The sequence below is a fragment of the Odocoileus virginianus genome, chromosome 8 (assembly GCF_023699985.2).
Source record: "Odocoileus virginianus isolate 20LAN1187 ecotype Illinois chromosome 8, Ovbor_1.2, whole genome shotgun sequence".
NCBI classification, from domain to species: Eukaryota; Metazoa; Chordata; class Mammalia; order Artiodactyla; family Cervidae; genus Odocoileus; species Odocoileus virginianus.
The window spans coordinates 16,797,445-16,816,592 of NC_069681.1; the positions used below are offsets into that span (position 1 = coordinate 16,797,445).

The following is a 19,148-nucleotide window of genomic DNA, read 5'->3' on the forward strand; positions in this document are numbered from 1 at the left end:
TATCTCCCACTTTTTAAAATTTTTTAGTAGACAAATTCATTACGAGCTTGTGAGCTTTTGCATTTGTTTTAAATGCACCAAACTAGACATGAGGGTTTATTTCAGTGGAAAGAGAAAAACCAACCTGGGCTCCTTATTTATAGCAAAAAGTAAAAAAGTTAGGTTTTGTATTTAGTGGGGGATTGCACTTTCTCAGCATCTGACATGTGCAGTGGCATCCAGTAATCACTCTAAATATTTCTCAAAAAGAGCGAATGGCCAGAATAGGATTTAGAGCTCTTGAGTAAACAGTTAAATTCTTAAATGATTGAGAATTGCCTTTAATAGAAAAAACTAATACACTGACTACTAGCAATATTCTCCTAAAATGAAATGTCTATACCTCACTCTGCCAGGAAGCTGGCAAGTCTGAAATAGCCCTTCATGTGTTTGTTAAATCAAGCCCCGAGGTGTCTGTCCTCTATCCCAGGTGAGTCCTCCTACACTGACCCTGGAAACATCTGAGGGACTTAAAGGAGAGCTGTTTCTATAGGTGTAGGGAGAGGAGCTAAAGTCTGAAACAGAGATGCCCTGAAGGTTAAAGACCTGTACAAAGTCCAAAACCAGGCAGGACAGCGGAAATCCAATCATCAGTTTAACAGGAATAATGAGAACAGGTTCCTATGTTGGGGAAATTGTGTGTGTTGTGTGTGAGAGAGAGAGAGAGGTTCCTATGTTGGGGAAATTGTGTGTGACAGGTTCCTATGTTGGGGAAAGTGTGTGTGTGTGTGTGTGTGTGTGTCAGGTTCCTATGTTGGGGAAATTGTGTGTGTGTGTGTGTATGTGTGTGAGACAGGTTCCTATGTTGGGGAAATTGTGTGTGTGTGTGTGTGACAGGTTCCTATGTTGGGGAAATTGTGTGTGACAGGTTCCTATGTTGGGGAAATTGTGTGTGTGTGTGTGTGTGAGAGAGAGAGACAGGTTCCTATGTTGGGGAAATTTGTGTGTGTGACAGGTTCCTATGTTGGGGAAATTGTGTGTGTGTGTGTGTGTGTGTGTGTGTGTGTGTGTGTGTGAAATGTGCCTAAAATGAAGGCTTAATATGCGTAATTTATTAAGATGCCTCTTCAGTTCTTGCTGGGGGTTTATTCTAGAATATTCAATATTTAAGTCCTACTAACTTTCTAGAATATATATGTATTTTTTTTTTGCTTTCCCAAGAAAAATTTAAAGGATTTTAATTAAGTCCTTATTTTAGAAAGCAAAAATAATGTCTAACCAATCAAATTAACAAGCCAAAGTAATTTTGTTACATAAATTAACCCATTTATTATAGGCTAGCAACATTATCAAATGGTGGTGCTTCTACTGGTCCTTCAATTCCTTCAGTCTTCTGATGGCAGACTTTACTGTGACAGCAGAAGTGGTGTTGTAGGTCCAGGCACCACCAGCTACTGTCTTCATGCAGGAACCACAGTGCCAAATGCCCACAGCTCTTCTCTTCATCTTGGTTTTGCCACAGAAGGAGCAGGTATACTTGGCGTGCTGGCTGATTTCAATTTTCTTCACCATTTTCCTGAGGGAGGCACCATAACGGGTCCCGTATTTGCCCACGATTCCGACCTTCTTGGTGCATTTCGCCATGTTAACGCAACCTAGATCCGAGCCCAAGAGCTAGAATATTTTTAAAAATCCAAGTTCTGAGATAATTTTAGACCTAAGGGTTTTGGGTGAGAGGTTGTAGAGCTGTACAGATAAACACCAAACAAGCATGTACACAGCAGTTTGATTTGAGATAAACGCGGAACTCCCTTTTATTTTCCAATCCACTGGTCCACCAACATTCAAAGAATCTGTATTCCTTGAGTCCTATTTTTCCATTTTGGTTTATTTTTTTGTCGTGTTGTTTGTGTTGGTTTATACGTGAAAACCCCTCAAGGGAAGAGGTGCTAAGATTCTTGGGCTGTGAATGGCAGTGACTGGCAGGGACCTTAAGGGCTTTGGGGCCCCAGTACTTAGATTGTGATGTGAAGGCTTCAAACAGATGCCGCTTCAGCAAGTTAAGAAGCAGATTCCTCAGTCTGCCTTCTAACGGCACCCAAGTGATTTTCGTACACTTGGCTTGTGGCCACGCTTTGAGAAATACCACTTTCCAGATAAAGTGTAACTCGTTATTGTCCTCTGCACAAATCTAACATCCTTAATATGGGCTGCTTTTTTTAAACAATATATATACTGTGCCTTTTTTTTTTAAAGATAAGATTCTACACCAGGAAGAAGAGTAAAGGATGCAGTACTGTCTAAAACTGATGAATCAAAATGTAGCTGTATACAAGTATTATTTAAACAAGGAGGTTAACCACCAGAAAAAAATTAAAAGTGATTCTAGGAGCTGCAGTAAGAGAGAAGGTGAAGCCTAGGGAGTGTTTTCCATTCTAAAACCCTTCCTACAATTTATGTTTGTTACGACATTTCTATGGTGAGTTGTCAATTAAAAAAAAAAAAAAACCTACTTCATTTTGTTTCTTCTAAGAATGGCAGTCTATGCCTTTGAGAAACCTACCAAAGTTGGGATTACTAGTTCAGATGTATGTACTGCATCAGGTTTGTTCATCCTCCAGATTCTAAAGTATGTACAAAATGCAACCGGATTTACAGAAATATCTTACCTACACTGAAAGTACATTTAAAATTTTTTAAAAACATACAAGAAAACAAACAAAAATAAGTTTATTTACAAAAAATACAATAATTACAAAGAGTATAAACTGAGATGATTTCTCCTCTTCAAAAGTAATAGCCTTTACTTTCAGATGAGGGTTTCTGTTATATAATGCACACTGAGTGATCGGCTGCTCTTGTTTACGCTTTTCTAAATAACTGCAGGAGGCCTACTAATGATAGGTACATGGGTCATTTCCCTCAAATCTTATTTCCAGTACTATGCACAAGTCCAACACAATTGGAACAGAACAAGGTAAGACAGCATTGAACTGAAAAAGCTTTGCCCCAACAGTAAAGTGTGATTTTTCTTTAAGTATTAACCTAGTGGTTTAGAACTGAAACCTAACTTTGGCTTTAAAAAAAAAAAGTCCACTATGATTTTTAATGGGCAGAACAATTCTACAGCCAACATCACCTGGCTAGCTTTCCACATTGGCCATTTAAGAAACAGATTTCTATAGTATTCAGTTCTGTGTGCTTTTCGTCTTACGGTTTCTAATCAGAGTCACTGCTGCTGCTTGAGGAGTCCGTTGACATAACCTCTACATCGTCCTCGTTTTCTTTGTTGTGCCCTGGAGGTTCCAGCAGAAAGTCATGACTGTGGTTTGGGGGCAACATGTTCATCGCCATGTCACTTGACTGCCAGGGATACTGTGGAGCAAGGACATCTGGAGAGAGGCACACATGAGAACATTTCTACCAGTAATTCATTTACTTCTTTCCTTCATGCAAATACTTTGAAAAAATATTTTTTAAAGGTTAGAAATCAAAATATACATCTGTTCAAATTAATGATCAAACTTATCAAGGAAAAATATGATGTTTTAGTAACTAGAATCTATGATTTATTTTTTTAAATCATACTTTCCTACAGTCACCATTCAAGACGGTCACGATTTCAAATCAAATGTCTCATCAATATATATTATGCACATATACTAACAATATGCAATAGGTCCTGTATAGTACTTTCTATACATTCTCTCTATAGACATTATAAATAGCTAATGTGTACTGTGCTAAGTATTCCAGTTCAAGCTGCCTCTAAGCCCCCACGCCGCCCTGGGCCCTGAACACCGTCCTTGGCCAGCAGCCACAGTGCTCAGCTCTGCCCACAGGGGGCGCTGCCGGGACTCCACAGGAGGCGGCGGTGTAGTCACCAGAGCTGTGTCCACCTCTTGCGACCCCGTGGACTGCAGGCCTCCAGGCTCCTCTGTCCATGGGATTCTCCGGCCAGAGTATTGGAGTGGGTTGCCATTTCCTTCTCCAGGGGATCCTCCCGACCCAGGGATGGAACCCAGGTCTCCTGCGTTGCAGGTAGACTCTACTGACTAAGCTACGAGGGAAGCCCATAGGAGGAACAGGCTTCTTCCCCTGCTGGGGCCTGCGTTCCCTCCTGTGGTGCCTGGCTGGTGGGCAGGACGTCAGCGGCATCCCAGTTGGATGGGATGGTGTAGTTTCAGCCTTCTGCTGGGACTGTCTGACATATGATATGGTACAATCACAATGAGAAAAATGAGGTGATAGTAAGGGAAACTAATGCACAGTGAACTCCCAGTTTGTCTTAGTTAACAATGTTCACAAAAGCATTTTTAGTAACACAGGGACAGCCTGACAACGAAACGTTAAAAAAGCATTAGAGTACATTTTTAGCCCTGTAAAAATACAGGCTGGGGCGTCCCAGTGGCTAGGACTCTGCCTGCCAATGCCTACTAGTAGGGAGGGTTCAACCCCCGGTCCAGGAACTGGGATTCCACATGCTGCGGGGCAGCTGGGCCTGTGCGGCACCAGTGCTGAGGCCGCTCTGTGCTCCGTAACGAGACAAGCCTGAGGGGGCTGAAGTTCAGAATGAGCTCTCATAAAAAACATACTCTAGTTAGTAAAAAGTCCACTAGAGGCTTTGTTATTCACTTAGTTAATTTGGGGGTTTTTAATAAGTATGTTCACGTGGTATCCTTAAACTGAATACATCTTACTCTGTTTATAACGTATGGTTCATTTTAAAAAAACTATGTCTGAAGCTTAAGTTAATGAGAGGCCTAATGCCTGAGGAAAATGGCACAATATCACTTTATTCTAATTTCATGGGGCTTCCCTTAAGGCTCAGCTGGTAAAGAATCCGCCTGCAATGCGGGAGACCTGGGTTCAATCCCTGGGTTGGGAAGATCCCCTGGAGAAGGGAAAGGCTACCCACTCCAGTACTCTGGCCTGGAGAATTCCATGGACTCTCTAGTCCGTGGGGTCACAAAGAGTCGGACACGCCTGAGGGACTTTCACATCACATACATTCTAATTTCATAGCCTCCATCTAGAACAGTCTTAAACAAGAGGAAGCAGAGAGCAGGATAAACTGGTAAAGTTAACTAACTCTAGCAACTGAAGTAAGATGGGTCCAGACCCTCAAACTTGTTCAACAGCCAGATCTTTGTCTTCATCATCATCTCTGAAAAAAGGCCTTTATCTGGAAGTACTATTCTGATTAACACATACCTGGCAGTCTGCCCGCTGCAAGTGCGTCCCCTGGGAGATGACCATTTACTCCATTAGTGGAAGGATTGTTCATCTGACCCAGTAATCCACTTCTCATCTCCAAATCAGTTGGGTATGGTCTCCGTGGGTCCCCTAAAAAATAGAGCCTGCTTTTAATTCAATCACATATGGAAATATGCTTAAATACCTTCTTTGAAATATTGATTTTCCTTGGTTCACTTTGAAAAACTCAAGCCACATTTTAAATTTTGGAATATTAAAGTCATCTTATCAATTGCTATTAAGAACATGTTAAAATTTTAATTACATGTATTTTTATATCTTCTTTAGATCTTCACAATAACACTATATGAAAACTGTTATTTCAGCAACCATTCCAAATGACAAAATTATAATCCTGATTCCTCTAAATTAAAACCTTTTCCTAATCAATCTCTTTAATCATGTCATTTAAAGACTAATTCCTGGGGAATTCCCTGGCAGTGCACTGATTAAGACTCTGAGCTTTCACTGCAGGGGCCTCAGGTTCGATCCCTGGTCAGGGAAGTAAGATCCTACATGCCACACAGTACAGCAAAAAAGACTAATTCCTATAACTTTCAGGTGGAGAATCAGAAGCCAATGATGTTCATTTCCAAACATGAAAGCACACTGTTTAGTTTTGGGTTGATGAAAAGTTGGCCAGATTTGGACAAATACTGGTGTATTTTCTCACCAACTCTAAATTACTTACCCTCCAAAACTGCAGCTACCCTTAATGTTTCAAGGTATGGCAAAATACCACTGCCAGGAATGACTAAAATTAACTACTTCCCATTCTCCCAAAAGGCTGCAGCTCTACCTGAGGTCTCTGGCTTGTAAGTGTTTTATCTGCTGTCAACACATGCTGCAGCCTCTCTTTCTGCTGTTCCTTAATTACTCCAGCTTTCTGCAGTCCCGCGCACCTGCTGCCTGGCGTCCAGTGCTTCATCTTTATACCCTGAGAGTTGGGACTGTCTGCTTCTCAGGCTGCAGCCCTTGTAGAAATCCCTCAACAAAGCTGGCTTCTGGCCAGCCAGGGTTTTCCAGGTACATAAATAATACAGCTTTAGAATCATCACATATTACCTTGTACCTTAAAATACATACATTTTATATTTAAATCTTTTTTCCTCTTTTTATGTATAGTTACCCACGAATTGTGAAAACCACATACATCTAGTAGAAAGAGAATTATTTTTACCTGGGACCCAGGTCAGTGGGGCACACACAGCATTACTTGCACTAATCCTATGTGCATACTTAATTATTTCTTCAGAGGAAATAGCACCTAAGAGAGTCAAGAGGAGAGTTTCAATATTTCAGTCTACTAACATACAAGTTTGTGAGTGCATATGTCACAGTTACACTTCATACTTATATTCATTAGGTTAAAAAAAGTGCATGTAAGTAGTTAATGCGTATAGCATGACCTGGTTTTATGTATTGTCACATATATATTACACATCTAAGAAAAATCTGGAAGAACCCACACCAAACATTAACAGCAGTTAATCTAAAATAGAAAAAGAGGGAATTTAGATGTAAATCATACCTACAAATCATGAAAAGCAAGTAACCAAGGTTTTCATTACAATTCTGACTTTTAGTATCCAAACTAAAAGATCCAAAATGGAAGCCGTTTAATGAGAGAAGCAGGATAGGACGAGAAGGCAGACTAAGCGTCTGCCAGCACCACTGAACGTGCACACATCCCATAGCCTTCCTGAGTCTGACCTCATGGTGTTCTGGTCCTATTCGAGTTGTCCACTGCATGCTCTTTCATCCTCCATCCCATCTTTTAAGGTCCACCACAAATCACATTGCTTCCAGCCCATATTCTCTCCCAACAATGTAAAAAACCCATTGTCTTTATTACACATTTAAGTAACAGCCACAACTTCTTGATCTCATTTTGTAACCTGAAAAACAACGTGACACCCCCCTAACACCCAGCACAGGGCTGTAACATGGCAGACACTTCACAGTGAAAATTCATTGGCAACTTTTTAATAGCATGACACCATTACCAATACTACTCTCATCAGTTTCTTGAAACCAAAACTTGAATCTTTCAGAAAGTCATTTAATGTTCCCACATTACTAACCTTTTCTTGCTTTTTCTATTGACTTGAGTTTTTCTTTTGCTTGGTAAACAGCTGTTGCCTAATTTAAACAACATTTTAAAAAGAAATACAGATTATTCACAACTATACCAAGTCCCAGTTTTTGGCCTAATTCACAAAATCATTTATCCCATAGAAACAATATATAAAACTTGGAAACCCCCTCAATTTACTTGTAATATTCTGAAATGCCACTTGGGCATCAATGACGTCAGCTATAATCAATGAGAAAAAAACACATTTATGTATTTATGAGTTAACCTCCATTCACAAATTAGTTATTGGAAAAAAAACATAAATTGGATTGTTTGCTACCATTTTTGCTTCATGTTTTCTATCAAAAGAATGTAGAAAACCGACCAGGTACTACTCCCAAAACAATCCTTACAACTGGTTCAAGGATAAAATACCAAAACTATTTTTTTCTAGTTTACAACATAAGTTTGTGGATTGATGGTGTCATTCATTTATATATTATCAATGCGTAATGACTATATTACAATGAACTCCTCCACGTACCCACCCTGGGCAAAGACAAACTCAGGGTAAAATGAAGCTGACCCTAGCATATGCAAACTCGGCCATAACACAGTGGGTAAAAGTAGGCAGTCAGAGAGATCTAGGTTTAAATTCCATCTCTCTACTTTTACCCTCTTGGGCAAAACAGGTATTCATTTAAAGTCATGGTTTCATCTGTAAAAATAGAAAAATGGTACTGACCTCATAAAACTGTTAAGATTAAGCTAATACACTAGTGCACCAGGGTCTGGCACACTAGTAAAACTGTCAGTTGCCGTTACCTAACTCATAAGACTTATTCTTTTTATAGCCCTCAGATTCACTGTCTTTAAAGAAAAGCCTGCAAAGTCTGGTCCAGGTGAGAATCAAACTCAGCTCCTCCTGCAATACCACCACGTAACAATTGCGTTGCTCAATTGTCTCTTTGAAATAATAGCCAAGAACAAGAAAGGAAAAACTAAGAGTCCTTGACATATATCCAAATCCCACCTCATTTAAGATGGAAGATGACATAAATTAATGTACATTTTAATCAATTTATAAAATTGGTATAAAATTTTTTTACTGACTGCAAAAAATATTTCTAAAACTGAACATATCAGGACAGGATAAAAGTAAAATGTCACATTTCTGTGAATTCAATCTTGTGAAATCTTTAAATAATGAAAATATGGTTCTAAAGAAATGCAGAGTATCTGAAAACAATAATTAAAAAGTGGTCTTTCATCTAATGAAACTGACAAGTTTGGTTAGATTTTAGACCTGGAAATTCAAGTTTTCTGCCAAATAGGTTTATTTTTTGTAAACAGAGTAAATAATATCCCTTTTTACATTAAGAACCAGCCTCTATCAGCTTACCAGTATCTGTTCTGCTTCCTTTAGCTGCTTTTGTAGTTGCTGAATATCACTGTCCCTCTTTTCTACTTCTTTTTCTAAAACTTGCATTTCATGATGGATTTTTCCCTGATTAAGTGCCAATTTCATTAGTTCCTGAAATTCCCCATCTCTGTGAATTAACAACTCCAGGACCTGTGAGATAATAGTTGGTTAAAACAGATAACAGAACACTGAAGAACTACCTTTCCAATGAAACAAAGAAACCTCAGGTGAACTGGCTAGTCCTCAAAATTTTAACACCTTCAAAGTATTATTTTCTAATCATTATTAGAAATAAAAATAGCCTATCATGATTATTTTAGAAAAGAGATTAATCAAGATTTTCTACTTTTTCTAAGTATATGCTATTCTTTCATACAAAATAAATCTTTCAGAACTAGCAATATGCCAAAATGAGCAGACTTATTCATTTCTCAGGAAAGGCAAAATTTATTTGAGATGATTTTAGTTGACAGCCCTGGCAACCCACTCCAGTATTCTTGCCTGGAAAATCCCATGGACCGAGGAGCCTGGCAGGTTGTCCATGGGGTTGCAAGAGTCAGACACAACTGAGCAACTAAGCATGTATGTATGTCAGTTGACACCGGGAACTGAATGGACATTTCTTCAAATGTACACAAATGAACAAAACCAGAATAAAAGGCACCCAGTATCCCTAATCATCAGGGAAATGCAAATCAAAACCACAACTGGATATTACCTTGCACCAGCTAGGTGCTATCATCAGAAAGACAAAAGATAACAAGTGTTGGCAAGGATGTGGAGAAAGAGGAACCCTTAGTACACGGCTGGCAGGAATCTAAATTAGTGTTAACTACTGCAGAAAACATTCCATAAATGTGGAGGATACTTAAAAAGTTTAAAAAAAAAAAAAAAGAACCACCATATGATCCAGCAATTCTATTTCTGGGTATTTATCCAAAAGAAATGAAATCACTACTTGCAAAAAGATATCTGCACTCATATGTTCACTGCAGCATTATTCACAATAGGCAATACATGGAAGTAATCTAAGTGTCCATGAATGGATGAATGGAAAAAGAAACTGTGATATAGATCTATACACATGCACATCCACACAAAGTATCATTCATCCACAAAAAGGAAATCTTGACATTTGGGATAACAACATCACATTAAAGGAAGTAAAGTCAGACAGAAAGACATGGTATGATCTCAGTTATCCAAGAAATGTTAAAAAAGCCAAACACACGGGAAAAGAGCTCAGGTTGGTGGCTGACAGAGGCCAGAGGGAAGGGAGTAAAATGGGTGAAGGTGGCCAAAAGGTACAAATTTCCAGTTATCAGACAAGTAAATTCTGGAAATGTAACATACAGCATGGTGACTATAATAAAGAATACAGTACTATAAATCTGAAAGTTGCAAAGAGTACATCTTAGCAACATAAAAGTTCTTTAAAAAATGTGCAGAATGCAACAGACATTTTTCCAAACACATACAAATTGCCAACAGGTACATGAAAAGGTGCCACCTCCACCTTCTTTGCAATTTTCTTAAAAGTTCTTATCATAAAAAAGACTTCCCTGGCCATCCATTGGTTAAGACTCTGTACTTCCACTGCAGAAGGTGCAGGCTGGATCCCTAGTCAGGGAACTAAGATCTCGCATGTTAACTAAACTTATAATGGTAATCATTTTGCAATTTGCACATATATCACATCATCATGATACACATATTAAACTAATCCAGTTTAATGTATCAAATATATGTATTATATTTTGTATCAAATATATTATTTATTAAGTATAATTAAATATAAGATATTACATATATTAATGTATTAAATATGACATATGTCAATTATATCTCACCTAAATGATGCAAAAAATATCAATTTAAAAACTGCAATTAATAACTTAATAGTCTGATCTTCCTGTTCTCACACAAAATAAACATAAACAGGAAACTGAAGAAATGATGGAGGTTTTTTGTTTTTCATCCAAAAAGAAACCACTTACCTGGTTCTCCTCTCCAGACTGTAGCAATTTTTGGTTTCTTGAAATTGCCAGCATTTCTATAAGTTCTCTATAAAACAAAAACAAAGTCTGCAAAGTAAACACAATAGAGGCTCTCTTATCTGACCTCCATCCAAGTGATCTGAGGGACTGACGGTCCTCACAGCAAGCTGACTCAGCTCCTGCCCCACAGGCGCTCTGACTGGACTTCAGCTCTCAGCAGCACAGTGCATCCTCAGCAAGACTCAGCTGTGTTCATGACCAGCCCCATTTATTCAAGTTTTACTATTACTATAATTATATAAATCAATATGGAGTATATAAACACAAATGAAGTATGACTGTGAATAGGAAGAACTATTTCTATAAAAACCTAAGCTCGGAAATACTCAACAGAGGTGTTACAAAGGAACACTGTACCGAACCAAGAGAAGTCAGATCATAAAAACTCAACAAGAGCCTGCCCTAAGACTGCCTGATGAGTGGCCAAGGGCTCATTTCACTTTAAAGACATTGAAGGAGAAAACACAGATGATGAATTACCGGTGGTTTATGCAAGAAAAACTCCCACTCCATTAGGGGTCTACAAATCCAGCCCATCTGTGGTTTAGGTAAGGAAATATTTTAGAAAGAGCCACGCCTCTTCATTTATATATTGCCAAAAGCTGCTTTCCCATGACAAAGGCAGAACACAGTACTTGTGACGGAGAACTTCTGGCCTGCACATTCTTTAATTAACCAAACAGGTATCAACTAAGAGGGATTCTTACACATAATAAATCATACATTCTAGAATGCTTCTCTGTTAGATATGTTAACTTTCCTATATGAAAAATAGTAGAATGATTGGGAGGAAATGTACAGCAGGCATTTTCTATACATTAACTTCAAACTGGACTCAGCATTCCCCACTACTACCTACCTCCCATACACCATTACATATGAATTAATTAAAGCTAATTAATGAAAAAAGTGGACAAGGCGGTGAAAAGTCTTCATACATTCAAGTATTTCTTGAGTGCCTGTTATGGGTCAGGCACTTTCTAGATGATTGAGTTATAAAAGTGAATTAAATTCTAATACAGAAGAAAATATATAAATAAAACCAGAGTTGACAAGGATTAGGAAGAAAATTAAGTGGAGTGTTATACCAGAAAGTGTCAGTGAGGTAGTCTGGCTGCTTACACTGTGTGGTCAGGAGAGGTTTCTCTACAGGGTTATCTTTAGAGTAAAGCAGGAACTAAACAAGAGAAGCCAGCCAGCAGGTGTGGGGGGAAAGAATGCTTGGTCAAACACAGCCAGTTCATCAGCCCACAGACGCGCTGCAGGAAACGCACAGCAGGTACCAGCGAGGAGGACCCAAAGCGAAGACGCAAGGCGGGGAGGGGGGGAGCGGGGGCTGCCCTGTGTGGGGCAGGGGTGCCCAAGCCCGTGAGGAATCTCCTGAGATCACCACCAAATGGAAAATAAAATGCACAATACATGTAACGCACTCGAGTTATCCCGAAACCATACCCCTCTCCTTTCCCACCCTGTCCCTGGTGCCAAAAAGGTTGGGGCCTGCTGGTGCAGGGCCTTGTAGGTCAGGTTAAAGGATTAGTATTTCACTCTAAGCGCAAAGAGAAGTTACTAAATCATTTTAAACAGGAAAAGGACAGGACCTGATTTATGTTTTTAAACAATTACTGAGCTATCTGGAGACAAGACTGTAAGAGAGCTAGAGTGAGAATCAGGTTAGGTGATCTTTGTAGGATCTCAGGCAAAAGAATGACACTGGCTTTGACTAGGTCCTAGGCACGAGGATTTAGTAATGGAAATGGGAAAACGTGGCCAGACCTAGGATATATTTTGGAGGCAGAGCTGACAGGACTTGCTAATACGACCAACTATTTTAGCTCATTTCTGTATCCCATTAATGAGATGAAGGAGTTGAGAACTGGCCTATATACAAGCTGGTCTCTGGGGGCGGGGGTGGGGGTGCGTGGGGAATATGGTGGGAGATGTAGAGAAAGGAAGTCCAGCTGGCTGACCGAGAACTCAGGCACGGACATCAGGCCATGGATTCAAGTCCTGTACTCCTTTCTTCTTGTGCAACTTGGAAAAGATGTTGCGATTTTCTGTACTGTGGATCCTTTATCAGGCAAATGTAAGTAATCATAGCACTACAAGACAGTGTGATTTTAAGGAGGTGATGTCTGTATATATCTGGAGGACTTAAAACAGCACCCTGGCACCCTTCTACACTGTTGGCTGGAAGGTAAATTGATATAACCGCTATGGAGAACAGTATCAAAGCTCCTTAAATACTAAAAAGGGATTTCCCTGGTGGTCTAGTCTGCCTGCCAATGCAGAGGACACGGATCTGATCCCTGGTCAGGGAACTAGGATCCTACACGTGTGTTAGGTTAGTAGCTCAGTCGAGTCTGACTCTTTTCCAACCTAGAGACTGTAGCCCACCAGGCTCCTCTGTCCGTGGGATTCTCCAGGCAAGAATACTGGAGTGGGTTGCCATTCCCTTCTCCAAGGGATCTTCCCAACCCAGGGAGCAAACCCAGATCTCCCACACTGCAGGTAGCATAGTGCCAATATAAATTTTCATCAGGAATCAAAGTAACCGGAGAGAATGTAGGGTGGGAAAATGTAGCCAATGGTGTTGGGCTGGAATTGTTATAATAAATCATAGGTAGCCATTTCAAGACCCTGGAGCCATACATACATGTTTTTAGCCTAGAGCTAAAAGCAGGCCCTTGAAGGAAGGAAACATGATTAAAAATTAGAACTATGCATCGATATACACCTGAAATATGTAAAAGTATGCCAGTTCTATTGATACTACAAACTATTTGGATTTCCCTGGTGGCTCAGATGGTAAAGAATCTGCCTGCATTGCAGGAGACCAGGTTTTGATCCCTGGGTCAGAAAGATCCAAATTAATAGGAATCAGAATTTGGAGGCAAATTATTATGGCCCTTAGTTGAAACACTAACACAGTCCTGATGCTACATCTTAACCAAATTCGAGTTTAATAATCCATGACAAGTAGTCTACTGGAAATAGCAGTGAATGACAGTACAGGACACCTCAGTTCTCAGCTCAATTCAGCCACTAACTAGTCACACATCCTGAGCCAGGATCCCAGCAAATGGGATGTTAAATCCATAAACCTAACTTCTTTGAATCTCTAATTCATTTGTAATAGAGGTCACTGGATTAAAAGATCCTACATGTCACAGGCAACTAAACCCGTGTACAACTCCTGAGCCCATAAGCAGAGAACTCACCATGCTCTGCAACAAGAACCACAGCAATCTGAAGCCTGTGAACCACAACTAGAGAGTGATCCCTGCTCACCCTAACTATTAATACAAATAAGTTAATTTTTTAATAAAACTAAAAATAAAACTACCATGCGATGCAGCAATCCCACTCCTGGGCATATATGCAGAGAAAACCGTAATCCAAATACACGCACCCCAGTGTTCACTGCGGCACTATTTACAGTTGCCGAGGAAATGGAAGCAACCTAAATGTCAATGACAAAGGACTGGATAAAGAAGATGTGATACACATATCGAGTGAATATTACTCAGCCATAAAACAGAATGAAATAATGCCATTTGTAACAAGGATGGAACAAGACATCATCATACTAAGTTGGACAGAAAAAGACAAGTATCATATGATATGGCTTATATGTGGAATCTTAAAAAAATGAAACAAATGAACTCATTTACAAAACAGAAACAGACTCAAGACTTGGAAAACAAATTTAGGGTTACCAAAGGGGAAAAGTGGGAAGTAGGAGGGATAAATCAGGAGGTCGGGATTAGCATATACACACTACTCCATATAAAACAAATCGTCAACAAGGATCTAGTGTATAGAATAGGGGACTCTACTCAATACTCTGTAATAACCTATATGAGAAAACAATCTGAAAAAGAATAGATAAGTAATAGGTAAAAAACAAACCTCGGTATTCTTCTAACAGTTAAATCACTAAAGACATGTTGCCTCTAAGCTTAAATTATACAAAATGTCCCATCTCTGGGAACCCTGGCTCCCAGGTAATAAGCATTAAGCTAAAATACCTTGTTTAGCTCACAGGAAACATCCTGACCAGGCCCACCCATGAAGGACTGCAGGGAGGAAGAAATTAGTAATTCCCCTCCGGAAGCTGAGGGAAACATTTCATCTGCCTCCCCTTCTAGTATAAAAGCAGCCTGAATTCTAACTCATACAGGCGGCTCTTTAGGGCACAATTCTACCATCTTCTCGGTTTGCTGGCTTTCTGAATAAAGTCGCTATTCCCCTGCCCCAACAATTCATCTCTCTGTTGGCCTGTCATGAAGCAAACAGTAGGCGCTAGAACTGGATAACTGACATATATATACATATACACACATAACTGAACCACTCTGCTGTACACGTGTGCGTGTGTGTGTTAGCTGCTTAGTCGTGTCCGACTCTTTGCAACCCCATAGACTGCAGCCCACCAGGCCCCTCGGTCCATGGGATTCTCCAGGGAAGAACACTGGAGTGGGTTGCCATTTCCTTCTCCAAAAGGAACTACAGAAAGAAAGAGAAGTCGTTCAGCTGTGTCCGACTCTTTGCGACCCCATGGACTGTAGCCCACCAGGCAAGAGTACTGGAGCATGTTGCCAGTGCCTTCTCCACTGTACACCTCAAACTAACACAGTATCTCACTACACCGGGGACAGGCCTTGAGGAGGCGCCGCGCCACAGTCACTGTTGACACAGACGTTCCTCTGGCTCAGTGGGCTCTCCCCACTGACACCAGGCTCCTCGTCGCCGTCGGCATCTGGTCTCACCCCTGGGGACCGTCTCCCAGCTCGCAGCACCCACGGGAGTTCCTTATACGTCTGTCGAGTGTCGGTGGACGAAGGGACCCACACCCGGCGACCTCTAACGTCCGCTAAGATTCCCATATTCTGGGGATCCAGGGTCACTGTCAATATTCAGATGGACGTTGAGTCTGAGCAAGCTCCCGGGGATGGCGAAGGACGGGGAAGCCCGGCCTGCTGCAGTCCACGGGGTCGCAGAGTCGGAAACGAGTGAGCGACTGAACAACAAAGAGGGTTGTTGACCCCGAATCACTGAAGGTTGCAGACCCACTTCCACGTGGTTCGGGCACTGTCCCCCGGGGCGCGGCCCTTCCCTTCGAGCCCCGGGGAACCAGCCCAAGGCAGGCCGGTGGTCCCGACTCACGCCTCCCGGCCCAGTCCTAGCAAGGGCCTCGGGCCGACGGCCTCACCTCGACAAGACCTCCAGATCTTCCAGCGCTGACAGCAGCCGCTCTCGCGTGCTGTTACCCCCGGCAGCTCCTAAGCCGCCGCCCGGCCGCTCCTTCTCCTTCTCGCCGCTCGGCGCCGCCGCCATGCTGCCCACAGACCAGCGTGGACGCAGCTGCGCACTGGTGACGAGAGGCGGGCTCCGACGGCGGAAGGAAGGATCGCCGAGGCGGGGAGGAGCGGCGGGCCAGAGCGCCCCCTGCGCGCCTGGCGACACGCTGAGGACGCCACCGCCCCCTGCTGGTCAGTGAGGGCTTCTCCTTCCACCACCCCACCACCCCTCACACTGGTTCAGTTCAGTGGCTCAGTCGTGTCCTACGCTTTGCGACCTCATGGACTGCAGCACGCCAGGCCTTCCTGTCCATCACCAACGCCCGGACTTTACTCAAACTCATATCCATTGAGTCAGTGATGCCATCCAACCATCTCACCCTCTGTCGTCTCCTTCTCCTCCCGCCTTCAGTCTTTCCCAGCATCAGGGTCTTTTCCAATGAGTCAGTTCTTCGCATCAGGTGGCCAAAGTATTGGAGTTTCAGCTTCAGTTCCATCCCCTGGAGGCAGAGCCAAAAGAGAACGGCGGGCCAACGCGGCCAGAGTGGGCTAGCCTGTGCTTAGTCGCTCTGTCCTGCCCCACTCCGAGTCTCCTAAGCCTTTACGTTATTCAAGCAGGAATGGGAAGCTTCTGCTCAACGGATTTTCGGCATTCGAAAGTGAAAGTGAAGTCGCTCAGTCGTGTCTGACTCTTTGCGACCCCGTGAACTGTAGCCTACCAGGCTCCTCAGTCCATGGAACTTTCCAGGCAAGAGTACTGGAGTGGGTTGCCATTTCCTTCTCCAGGGGAAATTCCCAACCCAGGAATCGAACCCAGGTCTCCCGCACTGCGGGCAGACCCTTTACCGTCTGAGCCACCAGGGAAGGCCCACGTTCGAAGGAGTTCCCTAATGGCCTGCCTCTGTATCAGTTTCTCCGTGAAATGGGCAGGCGGGCCTCTTATTAACCTCTCTCTAGTCTGCATTCCCATATCGCTATTCCCACTTTCCTGTTTGGGCTCTCAGGAAGGCTGTAAGCAGTTTAGGGCAGGAACCAAAATCTAGCATAAAATGTACCATTTAACCCCGTTTAAGCTTACAGTTCAGTGACATTAAGTACCTTCAGGTTGTGCTACCATCACCACCGTCCTTCTCTCAGTTCAGTTCAGTTCTGTCCCTCAGTCCTGTCCAACTCCTTGCAAACCCATGGACCTTTGTTGCCAAAGTAATGTCTCTGCTTTTTAATATGCTGTCTAGGATGGTCATAGCGTTTCTTCCAAGGAGCAAGCGTCTTTTAGTTTCATGGCTGCAGTCACCATCTGCAGTGATTTTGGAACCAAAAAAATAAAGTCTGTCACTATTTCCATTTTTTCCCTATCTATTTGCCATAGATAGGGACCCGATGCCATGATCTTAGTTTTCTGAATGTTGAGTTTTAAGTCAGCTTTTTCACTCTCTTCTTTCACTTTCATCAAGAGGCTGTTTATTGCCTCTTCACTTTCTGCCATAAGGGTGGTGTTATCTGCATATCTGAGGTTATTGATATTTCTCCCGGCAATCTTGATTCCAGCTTGTGCTTCATCCAGCCCGGCATTTCACATGATGTACTCTGCATATAAGTTAAATGAGCAGGGTGACAATATACAGCCTTGACGTACTCCTTTTCCTATTTGGAACCAGTCTATTGTTCCATGTCCAGTTCTAACTGTTGCTTCCTGACCTGCATACAGGTTTCTCAAGAGGCAGGTCAGGTGGTCTGGTATTCCCATCTCTTTCAGAATTTTCCACAGTTTGTTGTGATTCACACAGTCAAAGGCTTTGGCATAGTCAATAAAGCAAAAGTAGACGGTTTTCTGGAACTCTCTTGCTTTTTCATTGATTCAGCGGATGTTGGCAATTTGATCTCTGGTTCCTCTGCCTTTACTAAATCCAGCTTGAACATCTGGAAGTCCACAGTTCACGTACTGTTGAAGCCTGGCTTGGAGAATTTTTAGCATTACTTTTCTAGCATGTGAGATGAGTGCAATTGTGTGGTAGTGTGAACATTTTGGAGCATTGCCTTTCTTTGGGATTGGAATGTCAGCTGACCTTTTCCAGTCCTGTGGCCACTGCTGAGTTTTCCAAATTTGCTGGCATATTGAGTGCAGCACTTTCACAGCATCATCTTTTAGGATTTGAAATAGCTCAACTAGAATTCCATCACTTCCACTAACTTTGTTCGTAGTGATGCTTCCTAAGGCCCATTTGACTTCACATTCCAAGATGTCTGGCTCTAGGTGAGTGATCACACCATCATGATTATCTGGGTTGTGAAAATCTGTTTTGTACAGTTCTTCTGTGTATTCTTGCCACCTCTTCTTAATATCTTCTGCTTCTGTTAGAACCATACCATTTCTGTCCTTTATTGTGCCCATCTTTGCATGAAATGTTCCACTGGTATCTCTAATTTTCTTGAAGAGATCTCTATAGTCTTTCCTATTCTATTGTTTTCCTCTATTTTTTTGCATTGATCACTGAGGTAGGCTTTCTTATCTCTCCTTGCTATTCTTTGAAACTCTGCTTTCAAATGGATATATCTTTCCTTTTCTCCTTTGCCTTTAGCATCTATTCTTTTTTCAACTATTTGTAAGCTATTTGTAATCGTATTTGTAAGCTATTTGTAATCCTTCTCTAGAGTTCTTTTTATCTTGCAAAACTGAAGCTCCATATCTATTAAATAATAGTTTCCCTTTCCTCCCTCCCTTGTTGTTTATCCATTCATCTGTCAGAGACACTTGGGTTGCGTCCACAATTTTACAGTCTATCTTTATAATCATATATCTCCCACCAAAATGTTTTGTTCGTTGTTCAAGATGACCAGTGAACTGAATCAATGAATATGGTATGTAAGTGGTGTCTGTGTTGTTAGTCGGTCAGTCGTGTTGGACTCTTTGCAACCCCACGGTTTGTAGACCACCAGGCTCCTCTGTCGTGGGATTCTTCAGGCATTAACACTGGAGTGGGTAGCTATTCCCTTTTCCAGAGGAGCTTCGTGACACGGGGATCAAACCTGCATCTCGTGTATTGCAGGCAGATTCT

General features: G+C 41.7%; 2 protein-coding genes across 2 annotated transcripts; both read right to left on the reverse strand.

Annotated features, from left to right (window-relative positions):
- Nucleotides 1-1,283: 1,283 nt before the first annotated feature.
- On the reverse strand, nucleotides 1,284-1,658 carry LOC139036282 (large ribosomal subunit protein eL43-like). The gene has a single exon (XM_070471242.1). It carries the CDS (start codon nucleotides 1,621-1,623, stop codon nucleotides 1,345-1,347), a length of 279 nt encoding a protein of 92 aa, XP_070327343.1. The 5' UTR covers nucleotides 1,624-1,658; the 3' UTR covers nucleotides 1,284-1,344.
- A 1,026-nt stretch (nucleotides 1,659-2,684) lies between these two features.
- MED4 (mediator complex subunit 4) lies at nucleotides 2,685-16,172 on the reverse strand. The gene is made up of 7 exons (XM_020876519.2): nucleotides 16,005-16,172; nucleotides 10,733-10,799; nucleotides 8,715-8,885; nucleotides 7,320-7,377; nucleotides 6,416-6,502; nucleotides 5,194-5,325; nucleotides 2,685-3,371 (listed from the first exon to the last, which is right to left on the reverse strand). Exons 1-7 carry the CDS (start codon nucleotides 16,127-16,129, stop codon nucleotides 3,199-3,201), a joined length of 813 nt encoding a protein of 270 aa, XP_020732178.1. The 5' UTR covers nucleotides 16,130-16,172; the 3' UTR covers nucleotides 2,685-3,198.
- Nucleotides 16,173-19,148: the final 2,976 nt, after the last annotated feature.